Source organism: Mytilus californianus, unplaced genomic scaffold (genome assembly GCF_021869535.1).
Source record: "Mytilus californianus isolate M0D057914Y unplaced genomic scaffold, xbMytCali1.0.p SCAF_19, whole genome shotgun sequence".
Taxonomy (NCBI): Eukaryota; Metazoa; Mollusca; class Bivalvia; order Mytilida; family Mytilidae; genus Mytilus; species Mytilus californianus.
Window position 1 is genome coordinate 4081667 of NW_026262667.1, and position 21144 is coordinate 4102810.

The following is a 21144-nucleotide window of genomic DNA, read 5'->3' on the forward strand; positions in this document are numbered from 1 at the left end:
TGCACCACATGTGGCACCCGTCATGTTGCTCATGTTATTACAATCCCGGTAAATAGTCTTATTCGGTAGGTCACATTAGTGGAAAGGGAACAGGATTGTAGTTACGACATTACAAATACATCCGATATCATCTGTGAAACGGATATTCCGTAACGGTCAACTAACTCGTGATGGCGTCCGTAAAATTTACGAAGGGATGATTTCAACTTCACCTTTTGAACTCTTGGTTTAATAGCTTCCTTGTGAGCAGCAATTCTCTATCAAGGAAACCATGATAGGAAATACAAGCCCGGGAATATCGTATCAATTAGGAGATATATACGCCGTATGCAGGCGCTGCTTGAATGTTGCTACATAGAAATGGAAAGTTCACAATTGGGAGCTGAAATCATATCAGGGGGGGCTGAGTGGGAGGGCGGTGGGGGATTGAAAAACAAGACAAACAATTTTACAATTAATGCTCATAACAAACATCATTGACGATTTCTCTTTAAGCCAAGTTGGGACAAGTAAAATTCGGCTTATCTTATGATTTTTCTGAACCAAATCTTTCAAATCATAACAAAATCTATCTTAACCAAACTTTGTATGATAATGACAATATGTTATGGTCAGAAACACAGCAGCTACTGATATACTGACATTTGGTTACCGGTTGTTTTCATTATAATAAACGAAGTAAAATTAAGATGTTTATTCAAAGTTATTGGAAATATACAAAATTCAAAACTCTTGCGTATCTACATAACATATTCGGTCACAGTAATCGTACTTTGCATTTAAATCTAAACATTTCAGTGTGAAAAATCAAACCTTGACAGGGTTAAATAACAACATGAAAGAAATCAAATCATAGACACTTTATTATTTAGTTTTAGCTTTGACAAAAAAGAACAATGTTGTTTGTTGCTGTTTATCATATTTATTTTTCGCTTATTGTTTTGTATACTGTATTATTGTGTTGCGCTGTTTATCATATTTGTTTTTCGTTCATCTTTATTCTGTACATATATCAGGCCGTTGATTTTTTCGTTTGAAATGTTTTACATTTGTCATTTCGTTGTCTTTTATAGCTGACTATGCGGTATGGGTTTCACTCATGGATGAAGGCTGTACGATGGCCTATAGTTGTTAATTTCTGTGTCATTTGGTCTCTTGTGGAGACTTGTCTCATTGGCAATCATACCAAATCTTCTTATTTTTATACATAATCTCTTGGAACCAGTAGATCTCGTTTGATTCCCTTAGTTGCATTAAATTTTAACTAGATTCACAAGTAAACTGTCACTTATATGTATTACGTCACAGTTATAAACAAAACGACACTTATCATTGATTATGAAAACTAACGTCAAAGGAGAAGACACGATTATTTGCCACTGGAATTTGCAAACAAAGTACAAATCTTTCAAACTAACTTTCCCTGGAGACTCCCTAGTTCCGAAATGCCATTGCAGACATAGCTCGAGGCAAAAAGATATAAGCCGAAGCCCAAGCTTGGTCAATATGCACAAATCATTTTATGTAGGTGGATTTTGTTGTATTTTCTGCAATTCCTCTGCCGCAATCGTAAACGATACGCATAATTGCTCGTTCGGAAGCTTAGATATTTTCACATATCTGGTTAATTGTCGGATCGTGAAGTGAGATTACATTTTTCTCAATTTTTCAAATCCCTAAGAGCCCTTTGTGATTTGACTTCTCGAGGTGAAAAATCTTATTTTCTGAAAAAAAATCTCTTAAAATTCAGTTCTCTGCTAACATTCAAAACCTCAATAGGTTTAACACCATTATGATATGATGGTCCTCTGCTCTTGAAATCGGCACAAATGGTTAGGCTCAATTATTTACATAAGAAAATGGTTGTACCAAGGAATATGACAGTTGTTATCTGTTCGTTTGATGTGTTTGAGCTTTTGATTTTGCCATTTGATTAGGGACTTTCTATTTTGAATATTCGGTATTTTTGTTATTTTACTTTTTACAAAAATAGAAATATGTCAATTGCATTATAGATTTTGTTAAATATTTTCATTAAATACCACTGAAAATATGATAGTGTTTACTTTAGAACCTACTGTTTATTGATTTAAACATCCAGTCCATCCAGTATACCTTCACAAGTCAACATAGAGATGAATAAATTGACAACTTTCAATTACAATGTACAGACCCTGTTAAAACATTTGTAAATTTTCTACTGTCTAAGAGTTCATTTGAGATTTAATGGAATGTAGAATAGTCAATGTTGTTGAAAATCTTATCAACATATTATTTTTACCCCTGGAATTCTGATATTGTTTTCCTTAGAAACTTATTTATAAGTGTAAAGTTATAACAGCGTAATAAGATTTAGCAATTGCAAAATCTTTTTGATATACGGTTATGCCTTGTAACTAGATAAAATAATGGTTAAATCAGGCCTGTGTCCATTATCTTCTGTTATTAATGCTATATATATAGCCATTAAACCAGGTTCATTCTACCATTTGTTCTTAAAATGTCATGTACCAAGTCCGTTTCTATGTATGTTGGCGTTTGCGTTTGTTGAAGTTCAGTGTTTCTGTTGTTCTGTTGTATTCCTCTTATAGTTGATGTGTCCCCCTCGGTTTTAGTTTGTTACCCGGATTTGTTGTTGCTTAATTGAATTATGACTATTAAACAGCGGTATACTACTGTTGCCTTTATTCATCAAAACGTTCTTAAAAATCAAAGTTTGTGTGAAAATCAGGAACTGCAAACCGTTGAAAACCACCATTGGTTTAGATTGGGTACATGTTAGTCAACCTTCAGTATTCATTTTAGAGCCTTGTGGACTTTGTCTAAACGTCGTTTTGTTTCTTGAGCAATCCCTGTTTCCCTAACCTATGTATTTATGTATACTATGTCTACCCTTTAGATTTTTCGTTTTCATACTTTTACAGATATGAATACATGTGCATCCGATTCATGTGTCAACGGAGGTAGTTGTACAGATGAAATGAGTGGATATAGATGTACATGTAAAATTCCGTTTTACGGAGTTAATTGTGAAATGGGTAAGAACTGTGTGTGTGTGTTTGTGTGATAATTCATGTTGCTGAATAATTTGATGTATATATATATATATATATATATATATATATATATATATATATATATATATATATAACAGATGAATACAATATTTGTTTTCAGTCGTGTATCACCAGACGGATCTGTCGTAGGGTTGTCACTTGTTTAGACGTACTTATATAATAGATGTTATATATTTTACATAATCTATTGACAATTTAACTAAAAGATATGAAAGTCGTACAATTATGTTATATGTATAGACATCCAGCTGTATTAAGAAAATAAGAAAGAGCAATAAAATGTCACACAGAATATAGCCTGCTAGAGATATGAGAATTATTTTACAATGGAGGGAGAATAAAAAAATAAGAATTCTATTTTACATTGCACAATGTTGTACGGAGTATACAAATTAATAACAATGACACTTGTACGGGCCAAACAACAAATTATTAATACCATAGGCGAAAACAGACAACAGCTTCAGTAGTACGTTCACCGATCGAACCTGGAAGATCATTGGAACCAGAGAGCAAATTATCTTTTCCAGAAAGTTTGTATATCCTGTTCCAAATTCAAAGCTGGAAGGATAGGGTTAGTTGCAAATTATTAATTAATGATGACGACCTTAGTGTTATAAACTTAATATGATTGTTTTATTTCTGTGACAGTGGTTAAGTTCTTTCTGGGAGGTATTTGCAATGAAATTAATATATTTAGAGACGAATGAACTGTGGTTTGCATAAAAAGAGATACTCAAATAGAAGATTTAAGTTAATTGTCATTACGACAATAACCCGACGATATAAAATATAAATGACATCACGGATATTATATCATGACTTTTTTAAAAGAGAAGTGGACGATACCAACAGGATATTCAAACTCATAAGTCGTAGAAAAACGGACAACACCTCGGCTAAAACCTGAAAACCGCCAAAGACACAAGACTTAGCAACTTAAACATCACAAAACGGGAGTTATTTCAGGTGCTTCGAAATGACAGCCAATTCCACATGTTGCACATTGTTTAGTCATACCCAGATAATTTTGAGCCAGTTGTTTATTTTTTTCGTGTGTTTTATTTGCCTACATTGTATCCAGTTATTTTCCCTTAAACTCTTTGGCCGATTTTCTTACTATTTTATCGTATTTAGAGTTTGTAAATCTCTTAAACCATTGCCGTGACGTAATCATTTACTTTTACCGTGGATTCTTCTTCTAGAATCAACGCTTCCGAAATCGACACATCAAATGATATTGAATTGTTTCCTTTGTGTGCCAAATTTCATTAATTTTGAATTGGCTGATTTACTGATTTATGTTCACTAATGGAATTAATTTAACTTACCTTTAGCTTTTGTAATTTTCTGAGCCTTCACTGGGAATCGAACCACTCCTTGAAATCTGTAATGTGTGGCTTTTTAAAAGAATTACCTTTTTTTTCTGCTGAAGGTCGTTGATTTTCTCCAAGCACTCTAGCTTCTACCACCAATGAAAAATTGGCGCCACGATTTCGAAAAGTGTGCTGAAAGTGGCGTTAAATACCAACAATCAATCATTTAATCACCTTATTTTGATCTAATAAGTTAAATTTAAGGAAAAACATAAAACGGAAGAACTTTTTTTTGCTGGTAATTCTATGGTTTCTATATAAACTTTTGTCTGAAATAAGGGAGATAATTTGCTACATCCGGTTCATAAAATGCAGCTTCCAGTCTCAAATGATAGCTGATTCCTAAAATAAATGGTTTCTATATATTTTTGTTAGATATAAGGGAGATAATTGACAACATCCGGTTTAGAAAATATCAATTCCGGCCTCATATGATTAATGTTATTTCACTGATTCCAACAATATATGATTTCTATATAATTTTGTCTGTAATGAGGGATATAATTAGCCACTTTAGGTCTTTAATAATAGGTATATATTTGCATTTTTAAAAATAAATAGTGTCTAGAAACTTTTCAATGAAATAAGAGCAACAAAATGGCTGCTTCCGGTTTACATCGGGTCACTTCCGGTTAATATTTTTCAAAGTCACATATCATCCAACATTTTGCAAAAGACACAACAGCTTCGTCATGTATCAAGTTGAAGTAATAATCAATTCACATTTTATTAAAACATTTCAGGGGCAATTACTCCCGTAAGATGTCATTGGATTGTTTCAAACTAAATGTATCATATCTTCATCACAATAAATCAAATATTTTGCACTTATTCTTTTATATCTTCAATAGTGTAGTATTCTCCCAGGTCCTTAAAACACCACGCACGGACCCGCGGTCGTATAATTCAGTTCTCGTACGATCCTATATTTTTGTTTCATGGAGCTATTTGTGACTTGTTAAATCTTATCTGTGTGGTATAGAATAACATGTGAAATTTAACCAGCACGTTGATAGTTACTTTATTATACATCTTTAAAAGTGTCAAAGGAGATCATAAGACAAAGAAGAGTCAAAATTGAGAACCTTGACTTTTGACCTGGACCTCATATTCATTTTTCTGAACCAACGACCTCAAATCAAAATACTTAAAGTCTCTATCACTTACCATTGATGCAATACATCACTATATCACTTAGTTATAGACGGGGAAATAACTCTCATATGGCGTCTTCGTATTGCTTTGGACAAAATTGCACAAAATATCCTAAGGATATAACGAGAAATTTGGTAAAATAAATTTTTCGTTTTCCTTAACGGTTATGGAGAAGATGGGTGTTTGGGGAGATACATGTAACTCTTACAAAGAAAAGTATTCGGTTAAGCAGGTTCATTTTCAAAGGCGCATAAACTGTGCGACATCATTTTCGACATATGAGTTTGAATGTCCCTCTGGTATCTTTCGGCCCTCTTTTTCTCATATGCCAAACATCTAAGCGACATCTTGCGAAACAAAATTTTCCACGCAAGAAATAAAAGTGGCGGAAGAAGAAAAACAAATCAGAAAAATCAGAAAAAAATCAATAGGTCTTTCTACAAAAAAGTGTAAAGACCTTATAAAAACATTCCAAAATAAAATTATGCGATGAAAAGCTGGATTATGAATTATGCCTTGCCTCTTTCCTTTATAAAGAGAGAATCGTGCTCACATGGTGAATAATATCAAAAATATTTAAAACAGTTGTAACATTTCAATAATGATATCCAAGAATACGGGATTGGTTGCAATGAAGAAATTGTTCTTCCTAAAATTACATATAACAAGGACAGGTACCGCCTGTTTACATCCAACTCACATGTTGGTTACTAAATTTAAAATGTATAGATAACTTTCCTCAAAAACAGTTTGAATTACAGGCAACAAATTATATTGCTTCACTGTAGCTATAGGTAGGCGTCAGTCGAGAAACGATTTGTTCAGAGAAATTATTCCGACAGAATATATGCATCCAGTTTACATTGCTGATGAAGACATGTTCAAATTTCCGCAAAACACCTGTTTTTTCGTATAGATTACCCCTCACAAATTAGTATATACTTTAAACATATGTTATTGTCATCACAAGAAAATTACTATTGATAAGACACAAGTTTCTAATTTACGAGGTTTTCTCAAATACATAATAACCATTACAGTAAACAATAAATGACATTTGACAATTGTCACAAATACATATAATATTTGAAAAGAAAAAAAAATGACACAACATGGCACAACACGCGTGTGATGAATGGGAACATGCTGTTTGTCTTAAAAAGAGCTGATTTAGACAATCGATTAGTTGAAATCATATACATGTGTACTGCTCTAAATGACATGCAGTTGATATCAAACTCTACGTCAGAACATCCAAAGTGCATATTTTTAATGCTGAAATCGTCCAAGATATTGTTCGTGGTTAGTTTAATATATATTTCATAGTATTAGGTTTAGTGTTAATTGAAAAAGGAAAATGGATATAACGGTGGTCAATTCTTTTACTTTTATTGGTAATTGTATCTTGAACGCACCCAGAAAAAAAAACAATTGTCAGCTTTAATGTTTATAATAGGATACCTGAGATTCATGGTTCAAAGGTTAATGTCATTAAAAGAGACTCATAGCGATTGATATTTTATTTATAACAAGATTTATAGAGTAAATATGATTCCTCTTTTTTTTTCTTGTGAAAATAGTTTTTTCTATACCCTATCCAGACATTTGTGTTCGCAGCTAATGTCGCATCTTATTTATCATAAAGGGACTACATGGTGTACAAAATTTATGTTTTGATCTTTAATGTACTTGTCGTGACATAAATGTATTTCTTTGATTTGTGTCTTGTTTGATTTCTTTGCCAGATTTATTTTATTGATATTGCTCCATGGTTTTGATTCTCAATACACAATAGTGGCTTGATCTTCAGTTTGCAAAGATTTCTGCTCAAACCAGTACTAGGGGGCCGTCTTATATTTACAATGAGGTGAGAGTTTTTTGGCTCCATCTTGAAATCGTCACTGTGACTTTGAGATGAAGTATAGCAATAAAAACGCTGTCCCTTTGCTATTCGTGTTTTATCCTGTGCACATACTGATTTAGTGTCATGAATGGATAGCCCATATCCTATCTTTTCTATTGCAATAACATGGTAAACTTATCTGATGATAAGGACATTTTTATGTATATTGTTTGGCGATTGGTGCATGTATATCAAGAGATGCCAACCCTTATAATTCATCTATAAGCTGTCTTCGATATCAAAAGGGGAAGGGTCCAAATATAAAAACCCGTCAAATTTTCATGTGTCTGCCCTAAGTTAGAACCCTCAAATTTTGGGATTTAAGAATAATAGTTTTATATTTAGCCGTTCGACAAAATTGTTTTTGCTCGTTCGCAGAACTTTTTGACGTCACAAAACTAGCGAGTATTATGTGTAACACGGAGTTATCAATGATCTCATGCGGGTTTTTTTAGACAATACCAAGTTTGACAGACTTTGTGATGTTGAGCTTTAAAATGTTTTTAAATGTAGCTATATTTTTCAACAATATACATTAACAACAACTTAAAATGGAAAAAAGCGGAAAAAGTTTTATACTTGCTAAATGGTCCATTATGAGACTTTAAGATTATGATGCTGTTATGTTGTTCATAAGTTGCTTTCTTGTTATTTTAGAATTAGAATTTTCTTACCTGTTGGCAAAATCTGAAGGCGACGGTTATGATGATAGAGTCCTTAACTGTAAGTAGCCAATCTTTTTATAGAATTAAAGCTTATAAACAGAATAGGCACAACATATAATACAGATAGTAATGAGTAGAAAGAACGTTTAACTATCATAAAAAGATAAAAAGTAGAAAATCAGTGGAGAATGTACAAACAAGACTAGATTTTTATCTTTTTTTGCTTCAAAAAAAGTTTTCAGATTCCAATCAGAATGCAAAATGTTTTTGCCAAAAGTTGTCTCACTTAAATAAAAGAATAAGTAGATTCTGGAAATAAAAACTGAATAATTTGAAAGTAATTCTTTTAAGGCACAATAAGTATGTTTAAAATTGTTTCTGTGAATGTTATATGTGTGAATGCGATCACCCCGATCAACTTATAATATCAAAGAACAGACTATAACCATTAAGATCCTCCCTTTTTCTGAATACGATGGACACAATAACAAATCTTGTAAAAATAGGTCGCTAACATTCAGGAAATACAATGTGTATTAATGAAAACATGGAGTGTTGTCTCATTGCCACTCATACCACATCTCCTTATATCTATTTACACAGAAATGCCGAAATTCTAATGTAAACATGAATCTATCAGTCCTGGCACTGATTTAGAAACATAAAACAGGCCAACAGCAGTAACTAAGGAAAAGTAATATTCAAAAAGGTACAGATGCCTCAAGTTCATGAATAATCACAGCGCAATTATGGAGTGAAATTTGAATTGATGCAAACGACATTAATTAACCGATACTAAGAATTCAAAGATATCTAGAGGTCAAGATACTTCATACTGAACCTTCTTCAGAAAGTATTTTTCCTTTTATAGTTGTCGTGTTTCCCTCCAATTTAGTTTATAATCCGGGTTAGTTTTCTCTTAATCGATTAATGACTTTTGAACAGTTGCCTTTTTTTACTGCTTATAATACAACTATTGAACCAAGGGTTCGAAAAGTTAAAGTTAACCATGCAAAAGCCACCATTATTTGGCTCATCTATTAATAGTTATCGGACGATTTCTGTCATTTTACCTTTTTGTAGATCTTATCTTAATGATCATTTTGCAATTTTCAGTTTTTCATTTTCATCAAAGTTCATCGGACACAAATGTTAAACTGGATACTTTACGGAAAATGGTAGCCAAGTTGGTGTCAACTGACTTGGTGGTTTTAAAAGATAAGATTTGTAAAAAATTAACGGACGACAGAGGCAAATTGATGGCTAAAGCTCACACTGGCCATTTGGACCAGATGAGCCAAAACGCACACCTGAAAACGTAAAATAACAACACGTTTAAAAAGTCACACCGACAAAGTAAAAAGGATTGAATTTACCAAAATGCTCGCTGATAAAGTCAATTTTTCTATTTTTGTGACTTGAAAAATTGTTGTAGATCGAGATGACATCCTTGAAAAATCATTTAAGAAAAACATAGGTTCCGTGCTTGTTTTTGAGAACAATGAAGCTCAAAATCTGATTGTTGTAATATTTCAATGAAATTTCATAATAAATTAATTATTCAACTAGTGAGTTAGGCAATGACATAGCCGATTTGAATTTATTCAAACGACCTGATAAATATACATTAGGAAAAGTTACATGTAATCAGTACTGTTTCATTTTCGTATTGCATGCCAGAATATGTAAAATAAAGCCGACCTTTATTGAAATGTTTGACATTGTTCTTGTATTGTCATTTTTTGTAATAGTTTCATATGAGTTAGCTGTCATTGTGCATTTTGAAATAGATACATGAATATTATGTGTTACCGTGCTTATTTTAGAGAAAATTCTAAAATTGTTCTTGAAATCGTGTTTCCTAAATTGTCGGCTCATATCTTGCGGGAATCACTTTCCAACGTTCGGAACAGCCCTACGACGTCTCCCAAATTCACAGTTTAGTTTAAAAAAAGAAATAAGTCTGAAAATTACCCATACGTGTCCACAGTTTCATTGGAGAACGACAAACCATTTCTTATGTAACTCTCCAATGGGTACTGGGGCGATTAGCTTTATTTTTTTCAAATTATCTGCTCTGTGATTTGACTACTTTTTTTTAAGACAGTTTAAAAGGCAGAATTTGTTTTAAAACCATTATTTAATCTAGTAACTTTAATTTTAGTATAGTAATTTTACTATGAAGTATTTTCGTAATAGTAAAAGCTCAATGATAAGTTAATATTGATATTAAAAGACCTTCGAACAAGAAGGGATTTGAACACTTTTTGTGAAGAGGTCATTTAATGTAAATATTAACTTAATCATTGAACTTTTAATGACTTACAAACCGTCAAAAACATAAGAAAAGTACACACAAAAACACTTGCAGATTCCTAATTCCCCTGTATGGGACGAGTCTAAATATATTCAACTTAAACGATAGTTAAACAGTACTCAGACTGATATAGACAAATAACAGTTACCCAATTGCATGAAAACGGATTGATTAAATGGGATTACATCATTTAAATATTTATTAATTATAATGTTTTTAGCATTAAAATAAGACTATAGGATAGTTTTATAAAATTCAAGGGTAAATTTATATTTTTGAATTCCAACTTTTCAATATAACGATTTTCTATTTTATAAATGAGGAAATCAAAACCCTATACAGACCTCATTTACAACGGACAATGAATGTTCTCCACCAAAACTTCTTGTTATATATATTTGATGTTTTTAATCTGTCAGTAATCGTGAAATAGATTCGTAAAGACCAGACCAAAAACAGTAAGTAAACTCTTCCAACAATTAGCTATTTAAACAGCTTGTTTCACAACTTCTAATCGAACAGACCTAGATGCATTTTGTTCTTCGCAATATTCAGGTAAATGTTCATTTTGGTTTTGTTTCTATAATTTTCCTACACAACGTTACATGCAAATGCAAAAATAATAAGTGTTGTCTGATCAGTCCAATTAATTAATAAATCGTGTTTTGTATGTTTTTTTTTTAAGAAAACCTATGCATGTAAACTCCAATGAATAAAATCGAATTAAATAGCCTAAATGTAACACCTTTAGCATCAAATGGTTTTTTTATTAGTTGTTATTGGCTTTAAACTAACTGTCAGTAACTGCGAGTACTCTCAGATCTGTACTTCGTCCACGTTCACTTTTTGTCTTCACGGTGGGTAAGGTTGTCCTGCGAGAGAACTTTCTGTGCTGGTAATTTGGTCCTGACTGGTGCTGGTGGGTCCTGATTCTGTGCAGGAGGGTTTGTTAACATTGCATCAGAACGACAATAAAACAACCATTCTATTTTTTAATTTTTCACTAACGCGTTAAACGTACCTCGCGAGGTATAATACAACGATTTTTTTATGCAAAAGTCGTGCAAATTGGCAAAACGAAATTGTCCTGATAATGTGCTGGTAATTAGAAAAAATGTCCTGGTTCTGTGCACCTATATCCTGGTTCTGTGCTCTTTATATTGGAAGAAAAAGTGGCAAATATTCAAGATGATTGAGCCAGAAAATGTGTGTAATAGATAGAACAGACACCAAGCATATATTTGGGGGGTAGAAGTTTGAGATGAGTAAAGTTAAGTCTGTTTTGTTCATTTTTATTACTGAAATAAGAAAATGTGCATACAATGGGGAAGATTACAATCATTTTGCACAATCAAAATACAGTGCAATATATCATATACCTTGCATAAAAAGGAAGATGTGGTATGATTGCCAATGAGACACCTATAAACCAGAGATCAAATGTCGTAGATGTAACAACTACAGATCATCGTACGACCTTCAACAATGAGCCAAACCCATACCGTGTAGTAAGCTATAAAAGGCCCAAACATACAATTCAAACGAAAAAAATACTAACGGCCTGAATTATGTACACAACAATAAACAAAGATCATATATGATAGACAGCAACCATCGATCACTTGGGACAGATAGTGGTTTTAAATAAGTTTGGGAACGCTCAACCCTCTCGCTAACGTGGGACAGTGGTGTAATAGCACAACATAAGAACAACTGCAAAACTCAGTTGAAAGGGGCTTTACCGTGTTGTCATTATAATTTGAAGCTTAGGATGATATATCTATCACTAATGATAACATTATATATAATCGATAAAAATAGATAGTATATCCCCCGTCTTAATGCATGTTTATTAGTTCTCTACCGCCAAAGCCGAAGGGGACTTAAGGTTTGCCGTTCGTCCGTCAGTTTGTCTGTCTGTCTGTCTGTCTGTCTGTCTGTCTGTCTGTCTGTCTGTCTGTCCGTCCGTTCGTCTGTTCGTCCGTTAGTCCGGCATATCAGTTTTCCACACTTTTTTCCGTCGTGCTTGAAGATATTGATTTGAAATCTTAAATAAATTGAAAGTAAATAATTTGATGCAGATGATTGTGAACAAATTTTGATTACGTCAGATAATAATTTTACCCTGAAAACATTTTCCTAGCAACACCACTTCACTGAAAAAAGGCTTACAAGTTTTTCCCTTGTATTGTTTCTATTTAATCATCTTGAAATCTCTTCATTTATTTATTTTATTTTACCGGCCTAAACAACGGAAGCACATTTTGAATGTACTAAGGTCCATTAGCTTCCACGTTGCCTGTCTCTGGATGCTAGTATTTTTTGTCAGAAATTGCAAGATTCCAGAGTAGTCTTTGTCGCATAGTAGATACAGAACCGCTGTAGGAATATTATCATCATGTTCGAGTCCCATATCATGTTGTTTACGATCTGTAGTTATGTCGGAAATGCCTGCAGACTGTAATTCCAGCCCTTGCAGTTTTGTTTCCAATGCTTCCTTGAATACGTTTATCGGCTTATCAGTACAGATTTCTTCATAGCAATTCTGGAAAATTCTGGAAAATTCCGCTTACATAAATTGATCCATGAGTAATCTTTGCATTATATGAGGTCATATTCATAACTGACACTTCCAAATGCTTACACGCGTCATCAAATGTTCTTACGACACATGGCAGTTTGCCTACTTCTAAAAATGGTCTTACCAAATCATTTGCTGCGAGTTTGCAAACTTCTTTCCATGTTTTTTTTTTCCTTTTTTGAAGCAGAGTTAACGATGAACCGTCTTTACCGTCGATCGCTAGTTTAATGAATTTTCCATCGAAAGCCTCAACTTGATATACTTTATATTGTAAGACAACAATTCTCTTCTCAGATAGTCGAGCATATTCCTAACCGTGTCAACATTCAGTGTTTTGAGCTGTATCCATATGTAACAGGATATACATATGGTTTTTGTGGATCAAATGTTCTCTCAAGGTCGCTGAGCATAAAAACTATAATATCACTTGGTCTCTCTGTGTCTAACTTAAAATGCTCCTTTATGAGACGCTCAGTTTCTTTAGCATATAGTTGTACCTCACGCAGATCAATGTTTGACCTGATTTGAAAGTTCATTTTATGAGAATAGTACATTCAAGAACTTATTTCATGATTTTTTGCATTGCATTGTATGGGCTTTAATGACTTGAACTCCCTTAAAAACGAAACATTTTTCGACAAGAATGAAGTTATTTTCTCTTTAATTACCTTAGACTCTGTTCTCTTATTCATAGGTCGTGTTTTATTAGAATGTCCTTATAAATCTTCTACTTCTCTCTCAATCATAAAAGACCATCAAATTTAACATAAAATGCTGTAATAGATTCCATCGACCAAGATACGAACAAAGATTCTTTAACATGATATCCTAAAGTGTCATTTGAAGTACCCATTTGACAAAGTATTTGAGAAACATAACATTCAGGTATTTTGTAATGCACAGGTGCTTTCCATTCAGATTCATATTGATATTTGATTTCGAATAAGAAACGTTTTGTTTGTCCTAAGTCCCCTTCCCGATCTGGGCTTGCAACAACAAAAGGTTTGACGTCCTTGCATTTGACGTAACATCCAACTTCTTTGAAAATAGTGGTTGGGTATAAAGTTGGAAGGATCTTACCGCAAATAGTAGCTATTGCGTTTTATTTCGTTGTTTTTGTCATGTTCCATCTGTTTCGTTACTATTTTTTCACTCAGTTGTTTTCCTAAGATAACTGTGTCGTAATGACCTTGTTGCTGACCCTAATGTTCCTAATCCTTGTGCATGTTTTGCAGTTCACTTGCCGTAACCTTAGCCTCGCTGTGAATTTTAAACCAATCATCGGATCGTTGTTTGATGATTTTTGTCCTACTGATTATTTCTATAAACTCATTTTCTGAGATCGTCCTCAAGCATTTGAGATTGTCTTGTTTGCTCATCGTAATCATAGTGTCACATCTAAAAATTTCTTTCCGAATCGTTTAAAACGGAACAAAATTGACAAAGTTTATCGATGACATTCACCATTCCATCTATACATTCTTTAATAAGTGAAATGTTGGTTTTTGTTGCACTTATTGCATATGCGTACTTTGACTGCTTCCAGTCCGAAACCCCTCTTTTTCTGCTTTGTTCTTTAATTTAGTAAGCCCTTGCCAAGTAAGCACAGACGCATAATAACTGCATTGTTTCCAGAAGTTTAGTCTTCAGATCTTTACTGAAATGTTTATTTTCTCTGACGAAAACAAGAGTGTCAGTGCCTAATTCATACAATACTTGTGTTTTTTTCAACAATTCTTTAACAACTGCAATATCATGTCCCACATCGGCCTGTTTTTTTGTCTTTGTAGGTTTGTCTTCGTGTCCCCATGAATCGACTGAGGAAGACTCCAGGCCTCTACTTCCATTGATTTTCTTAAGGTCTACACTAACTTTCCATGTCTTATCTCCGGCATGTTCGATTTTTTATATGAACTCAATCATACTGGTGATAACACCTGGATGGATTTTGTTTGGAACACCATTTGACAAAGGAATTACATTTTGTTTACTCGAGACAGCAAAATTCAGCTAAGCAATTTCTGGTTTCAGATGACCTATCACGTCAATGTTATCTCTCACTAGTGTCTGATTGTCTAATCCTTTCATAAAATTCAAAAATTTGCTATGGAAAAGTCTAAACCCAAGTCTCCAGAAGTGTTTGCTTACGTCGTTATATCGCATATATGCAGCGTTTTGTTCAGAAAACCATTTAGCAACATCAAGGAAAAGAAGGAAGGCTATATCATCCGATAGAATTTTTTCGGATAAAACTAGCTGGAGAAAAAGCTCAAAGTTTTCACTTTGGTTTTAAACATTTGGTATTTTGGCCAAAATATCAAATAAGTTGAAAGCATGTGCTCCCATTCTGTCTTTTCCAGTATCGTTATTGAAATTGTACCTATCCTCGTTCTCATTTTTGTCATTCACAGAATTGATACGTTTGAAAATCTTTATGTTAGATGTTTCAGCCGATATCCATATATGTTTTCCCTCTGCTTTTACGGCATTTGGTACGATAAAGTAATGCTTAGCTACTGATCCACATTTCCCATTAACTCCTTTGACCTTTTCTTTAATTGAGAGACATTCATCTCCATGGCATCCAATTGAATGGCCAATGGCTTCAAAAGCATACTGGGTCTCGACATCACAGTAGTAGCTGAAGTTAAGGACTGCCTTAGCAATTTAAATGTTGCAAAAGCTACAGGCATTGATCAGATCAGTCCTCGCATACTTAAACTATCATCAGAAGTTATTTCACCGTCAATAGCTTATATTATAAATAGGAGTATCACTGCTGGTATATTTCCTTCTGAGCTTAAAAATGCCCGTGTCATGCCAAGTCATAAAAAGGGTCCTAAAGATACTGTTGACAACTATAGACCAATATCTATTTTGCCTACTCTTTCAAAGATTTTTGAAAAGCATGTCTGCAAACACCTATACCGATACCTATTAAAATATAAGCTCCTTCATGCAAGTCAGTCTGGATTTAGAAGCCACCACTCTTGTCACACTGCTTTACTAAAACTTATTGATCAGTGGTTGAAAGCCATTGATGATGGAGAAATTATAGGTATTATCTTCCTAGATTTTAAAAAAGCATTTGATCTGGTAGATCACATTATCCTTCTTCAAAAACTGCAGTGCTACAAAATTTCAAATTTATCATGTAACTGGTTTAAATCATATCTATCTCATAGATTCCAACAAGTTGAAAATGGGACAATCAAGTCAAGGGCACTAGAAATAAAATCTGGAGTACCTCAGGGCTCCATATTAGGCCCCCTTTTATTTTTATTGTTCATTAATGATTTGCCCCTTCATATAACCTCATCTGAAGCAGACCTTTATGCAGATGATACTACCATTCACTGCACAGGTCGTAGTCTAAATACCATACAGGACAGCATTACAAATGATTTAGACAGAATTGAAGAATGGTGCAAGGGAAATAAGATGTATATAAATCCAACAAAAACTACATCTATGGTTATTGGTTCTAGACAGAAACTAGCAAAAACAGACCATGTTCTTAATTTGACTGTTGGTAACTCCCACATTAGAGATGTTAATGGCGAAAAGCTCCTAGGGGTTTTTATTGATGAAAATCTTGAGTGGACAGCCCAAATTGACACTTTGTGCACAAAAATCAGTACCAGGCTAAATCTTTTGTCTAGGATAAAGAAATCCCTCCCCCTGGAAACACGAAAGTTATACTTTAATGGTTATATTCTCCCTATTTTGGATTACTGTTGTACAATTTGGGGAAACACCAGTGACCAAAATACAAATAGATTAGATAAACTTCAAAAACGAGCAGCTAGAATTATTCTTGAACTTCCTTATGATACCCCATCTAATACAATGTTTAAAAAGTTATCATGGCTTCGATTTACTGATCGTGTAATTTACCACAAGGCCTTATATGTTCATAAATGTTTATATGGATCTGTCCCAGAATATTTGTCTAACAAAATCTCCTATGTTACAAATAAAAATGGAATGCAACTTAGATCAAATACTACCCAATTACTTAATATACCAAAGGCAAGAACAAACACATTTAGAAGATCTTTTTCATATTCTGGCCCAACTTTATGGAATAAACTACCAGAAGCACTAAGACACATGTCAAACATAAATACTTTTAAAACAAACTGCTTTAAGTTTTTACTTGAAAATCCAGGAATTATTTAAATTATTATGTATCAATTTTGATTATGTTTTCTAATGTTTATCTTTGTTATGAAGAAATTGTGTGATGCATTGTGAGTGGAGTGTGAGGGCCTCAAGGGAGAATAGTGTTTGTACTAATTGAGCATACCCTCTTGAAATAAAGATTATTATTATTATTATTATTATTATTATTATTATAGTAGCATCCAAAGCCTTTATTTTCCATGCCTGCAAAATAATGAAATCTGTCTCACGAGTTGATCAAATTTATTGAAAAAATTGAATTAAAGAAGAGCAAAAAATCAATGTCGTTTAAAGTGTTGCTTTAAATGTATTTGGATACCTTTTAAACAATTAGTAGGCAGCTTCCAATGTTAATTGAAATAAACATGTTAAAGGTATCTAATAGCTTTAAGAAAATACTAGAATTAAAAATGCTTTCATCTGATATTGAACTAAAAATTTTGTCCTTAAAAGTAATATTTAGTTGCGATTATTTTAAAACGCTAATACTTCAATCAAAAGACATGTCCAAGGTTAAAATACGTGTCATAAATAAGTTATAGCACAAGTCTGTACAACAGACAGTCGATTAAGCAATGTTTGAATCATAATAATTTTAACATCTTGTGACAAATCACCAGCACGGTATCAGAACCCACCAGCACAATGTCAGGACCCACCAGCACAGAATCAGGACATAAATAATCTATAAAAATGTGCAATTTTAAGAGAGTGCTACAGTATTTTACAAAATTATTATGCCAATCAGTTCTGGGTAAAGCACTTTTGTTTGTTTTTTTCTGTTCAAGATGTTCTGAAACTAGCACTTTTTTGTTTGTCATACAGTAGTGTAGACGGCTAATGTTTAGGTTGCTTGCTTTTGAACCAATAAGAAACACATTTGAAACATCTTACCTATTTATTTTCATCTGTTATTCTATAAATCGTCAAAAATCATTATTTTCGTCTTTGTTTACATTTTTGAACGATCACCAGCACCGATCATGACTGAATTACCAGCACAGAACGTTCTCTCGCAGGACAACCTTACCCATCGTGGTTTTGGCTAGATGTATTTCTATTTGTGTCCATTTGATGAGTTAAGCCTTTTTCAACTGATTTATATAGTTTGTTCATATGTTGTACTGTTAAACCACTGTCCCAGGTTAGGGGGAGGGTTTGGCTCCATCTAACTAGTTTAACCCCGCCACATTCTGTATGTGCCTGTCCCAATTCAGTGGTTGTCATTTGTTGCTGTGTTACATATTTGTTTTTCGTTCATTATTTTGTACACAAATTAGGCCGTTAGCTATAGTTTTCTCGTTTGAATTGTTTTACAGACCTTTTATAGCTGACTATGTGGTATGGGCTTTGTTCATTTTATCAGGTCGTACGGTGACCTATAGTTGTTATTTCTGTGTCATTTGGTCTATAATGGAGGTTGTCTCAGTGGCAATCATACCACATCTTCTTTTTATATGGAGGTTTTAGTGGCTCGATCAAAACGTGTATAGATGAGATATTTTTGCAAGGTTGATCACCATTCTTAAAATTGAAATACAATGTATTATATGAAAACATTCATTATTTTAGTCTTCCGTCATTCCCTTTTCACGTCTAAATGTAGCATAAACAAACACCTTGAAAAAAAAACGTTTTACCTTTCTTAGTTTTATAGTTGCCTGACAAAATCATATATCATAAATCGCAATAAAACCGTAGATAAGAACTATATTAAAATAATTTTTTTTATAAGTGTTCAGTTATGCAGTAAATTGCAAAACCATAAAATAAGTTTGCACTGTTATTTAGTGATTTAAATAGAAATTTTACTTTATAGCATTTTACAAGATCTTGTCTTCGTGTACTATGTACATGAAATAATTTATGGAGTTGATTGATTGTTGTTTGCTTAACGTCCAGTGGCAACTATTTCATGCATGTTCATGACGAGAACACATAAATTTTAAATACAATAGGTAGGTCTTGCAATAGGAGGTCGACAGTGAGGCAGGACGTGAAAATTGGATTACCACTGGAAACTGAGGGTATATTGAATAAGGACAGAAATTTAGCCTTGCAACAAGTGGCCACATCCGGCCACATCCACACCCCTGAAATAATTGGTGCAAGAGTATCTAATTTGCAGAGATCTATTCTGAAGTTGGCCATCCATATTTACATGTAGTTTCTAATATAATTTAACACATCTAAATAGGTTATTTTAGATACTTTTAGCTCGCTTTAGTAACTGTGAAATTTTTGTGAAACTGTATTTATTGTACATTAGTTTTTGGTATGTTATTATGTACAACCGCTGTCATGGTTTGTTTCGTGGATGTGTTCGCCTCGAGAGCGGGAGGTCGTTGGTTCGAATCCAGACCGGGTCAAGCAAAGACGTTAAAATTAGTATTTGCTGTTTCAACGCTAAATTAGCGGCATTTAAGAGTAAGAGCACAGACTTGTCGGCTCGTAGTCAGAAATGTTTCCGGGTAGGGTGACTATTTTTCTTCCGAACTGATATCTTGTGAACTTACGCGTAAAAAAACCGACTCAGCGTGTCGGTCTAGTACAAAGCAGGTTTAATACTTATATTATATTTACATGTAATCGTCCTGCATATTCATTTAATATGCCGCTGGACGTCATTCATTATCATCATTTATTTTACCGTTATACTATACAGTGAAGTATTTTTCTTCTAATGGTTTATATTACACATTCTTTAATTTCCACGTGCACTGATCGGAATAAAAAATTGCAGGTGATATTTTTCAAACAAACACTTGTGCCTGTTGGGATATCTTTAACGGTAAATATTGTTAAATTAACCCCGTATTTTTAAGTCATGGGACGGTTTTGAGATTATTATTCTGTATACGCATTTTTCTGTATCAAAAGACTGTATGTTGACTCTTAATATTTTGATTTGTCTGTGTCGTTGGGTTGCTGCCGCATTAATCATACTTTTATCTCATTTTATTGAAAACCAAAGGATTGACTTGGGTATAGAAACAGTGACATCTCTTGACCTCTCACGTCCGACAGTAAACACTTGCTAAAGGGGTGCGTCAGTTTGGCTGTTCGGATGTATAAATACGCAGCTTCGTCCGGTCGAAAAAGAAATGTCGTATTTTCGATACGTGGCGTAGTGAGAGTTTCACGCTATCTATATGTTAAAAAACAATTTGAATAAATCTTTGAGGGGGGAATACGATCTACGCACAAGTTCAATAATTGAATCTGTAAACAACAACAAAGGTCAGCTAAGTTTTCAAATAATTCGCATGGCTGATTTTAACACATTGTTTGCGACTTTTGCTAAGGCAATCGTAGATGAAAAAAAAATAAATAACAAAACCGATCAGTAAGACTATATCTAAAAAATAAATGAAACGGTCAAAATAAGTATAATCCTTATATAAACTGTTGCCAACATTTTTTTTTTTATCCATTTTTGCTTTTATAACAACTTTTATTACCAGATATAAAAAAAACTTGAAACAGCAAGTTTTGTCACCTAGACGAGACTGCCGTCGTTGTACGCCTCAATATATGAGTTATTGCCACTCAATGAAGATTTTTTCTGTTCTACTCCCCTCCTCCTAGTTTGGTTGGATAGGATACAATGTAACCCCTAATGTGGACTACGTTATTTAATGTTAAAAAAAAGATTAAATGCAAACAGAAAAATCAGGAAAGAAAGGCTAAAATTTACGCTTATGAAATCAAATATGAATAAAAATCAAAATATAAAAAAAGGAAAACTGCCTGAGATAATTATCAACTGAAGGCTAATGATTATTCATCACTAAATGGTGCTGGTTAATTAATTGCTCCCTTTATGTCCAGTGGCAGATATGTCATGCATATTCACGACGAGATGTAAAGTGGACCAACCTGAAG

The 21144-nt window shown here is 33.3% G+C and overlaps 1 protein-coding gene across 1 annotated transcript in view; it reads left to right on the top strand.

Moving 5' to 3' along the window:
• The window catches only part of LOC127726993 (uncharacterized), a 153110-nt gene that overhangs the window by 77484 nt on the left and 54482 nt on the right, over positions 1-21144 (top strand). Inside the window, exons 16-17 of the mRNA XM_052234364.1 lie at positions 2925-3038; positions 8169-8234. Of these exons, the coding sequence (XP_052090324.1) occupies positions 2925-3038; positions 8169-8234 (180 nt within the window). The remainder of the gene's footprint in view (positions 1-2924; positions 3039-8168; positions 8235-21144) is intronic.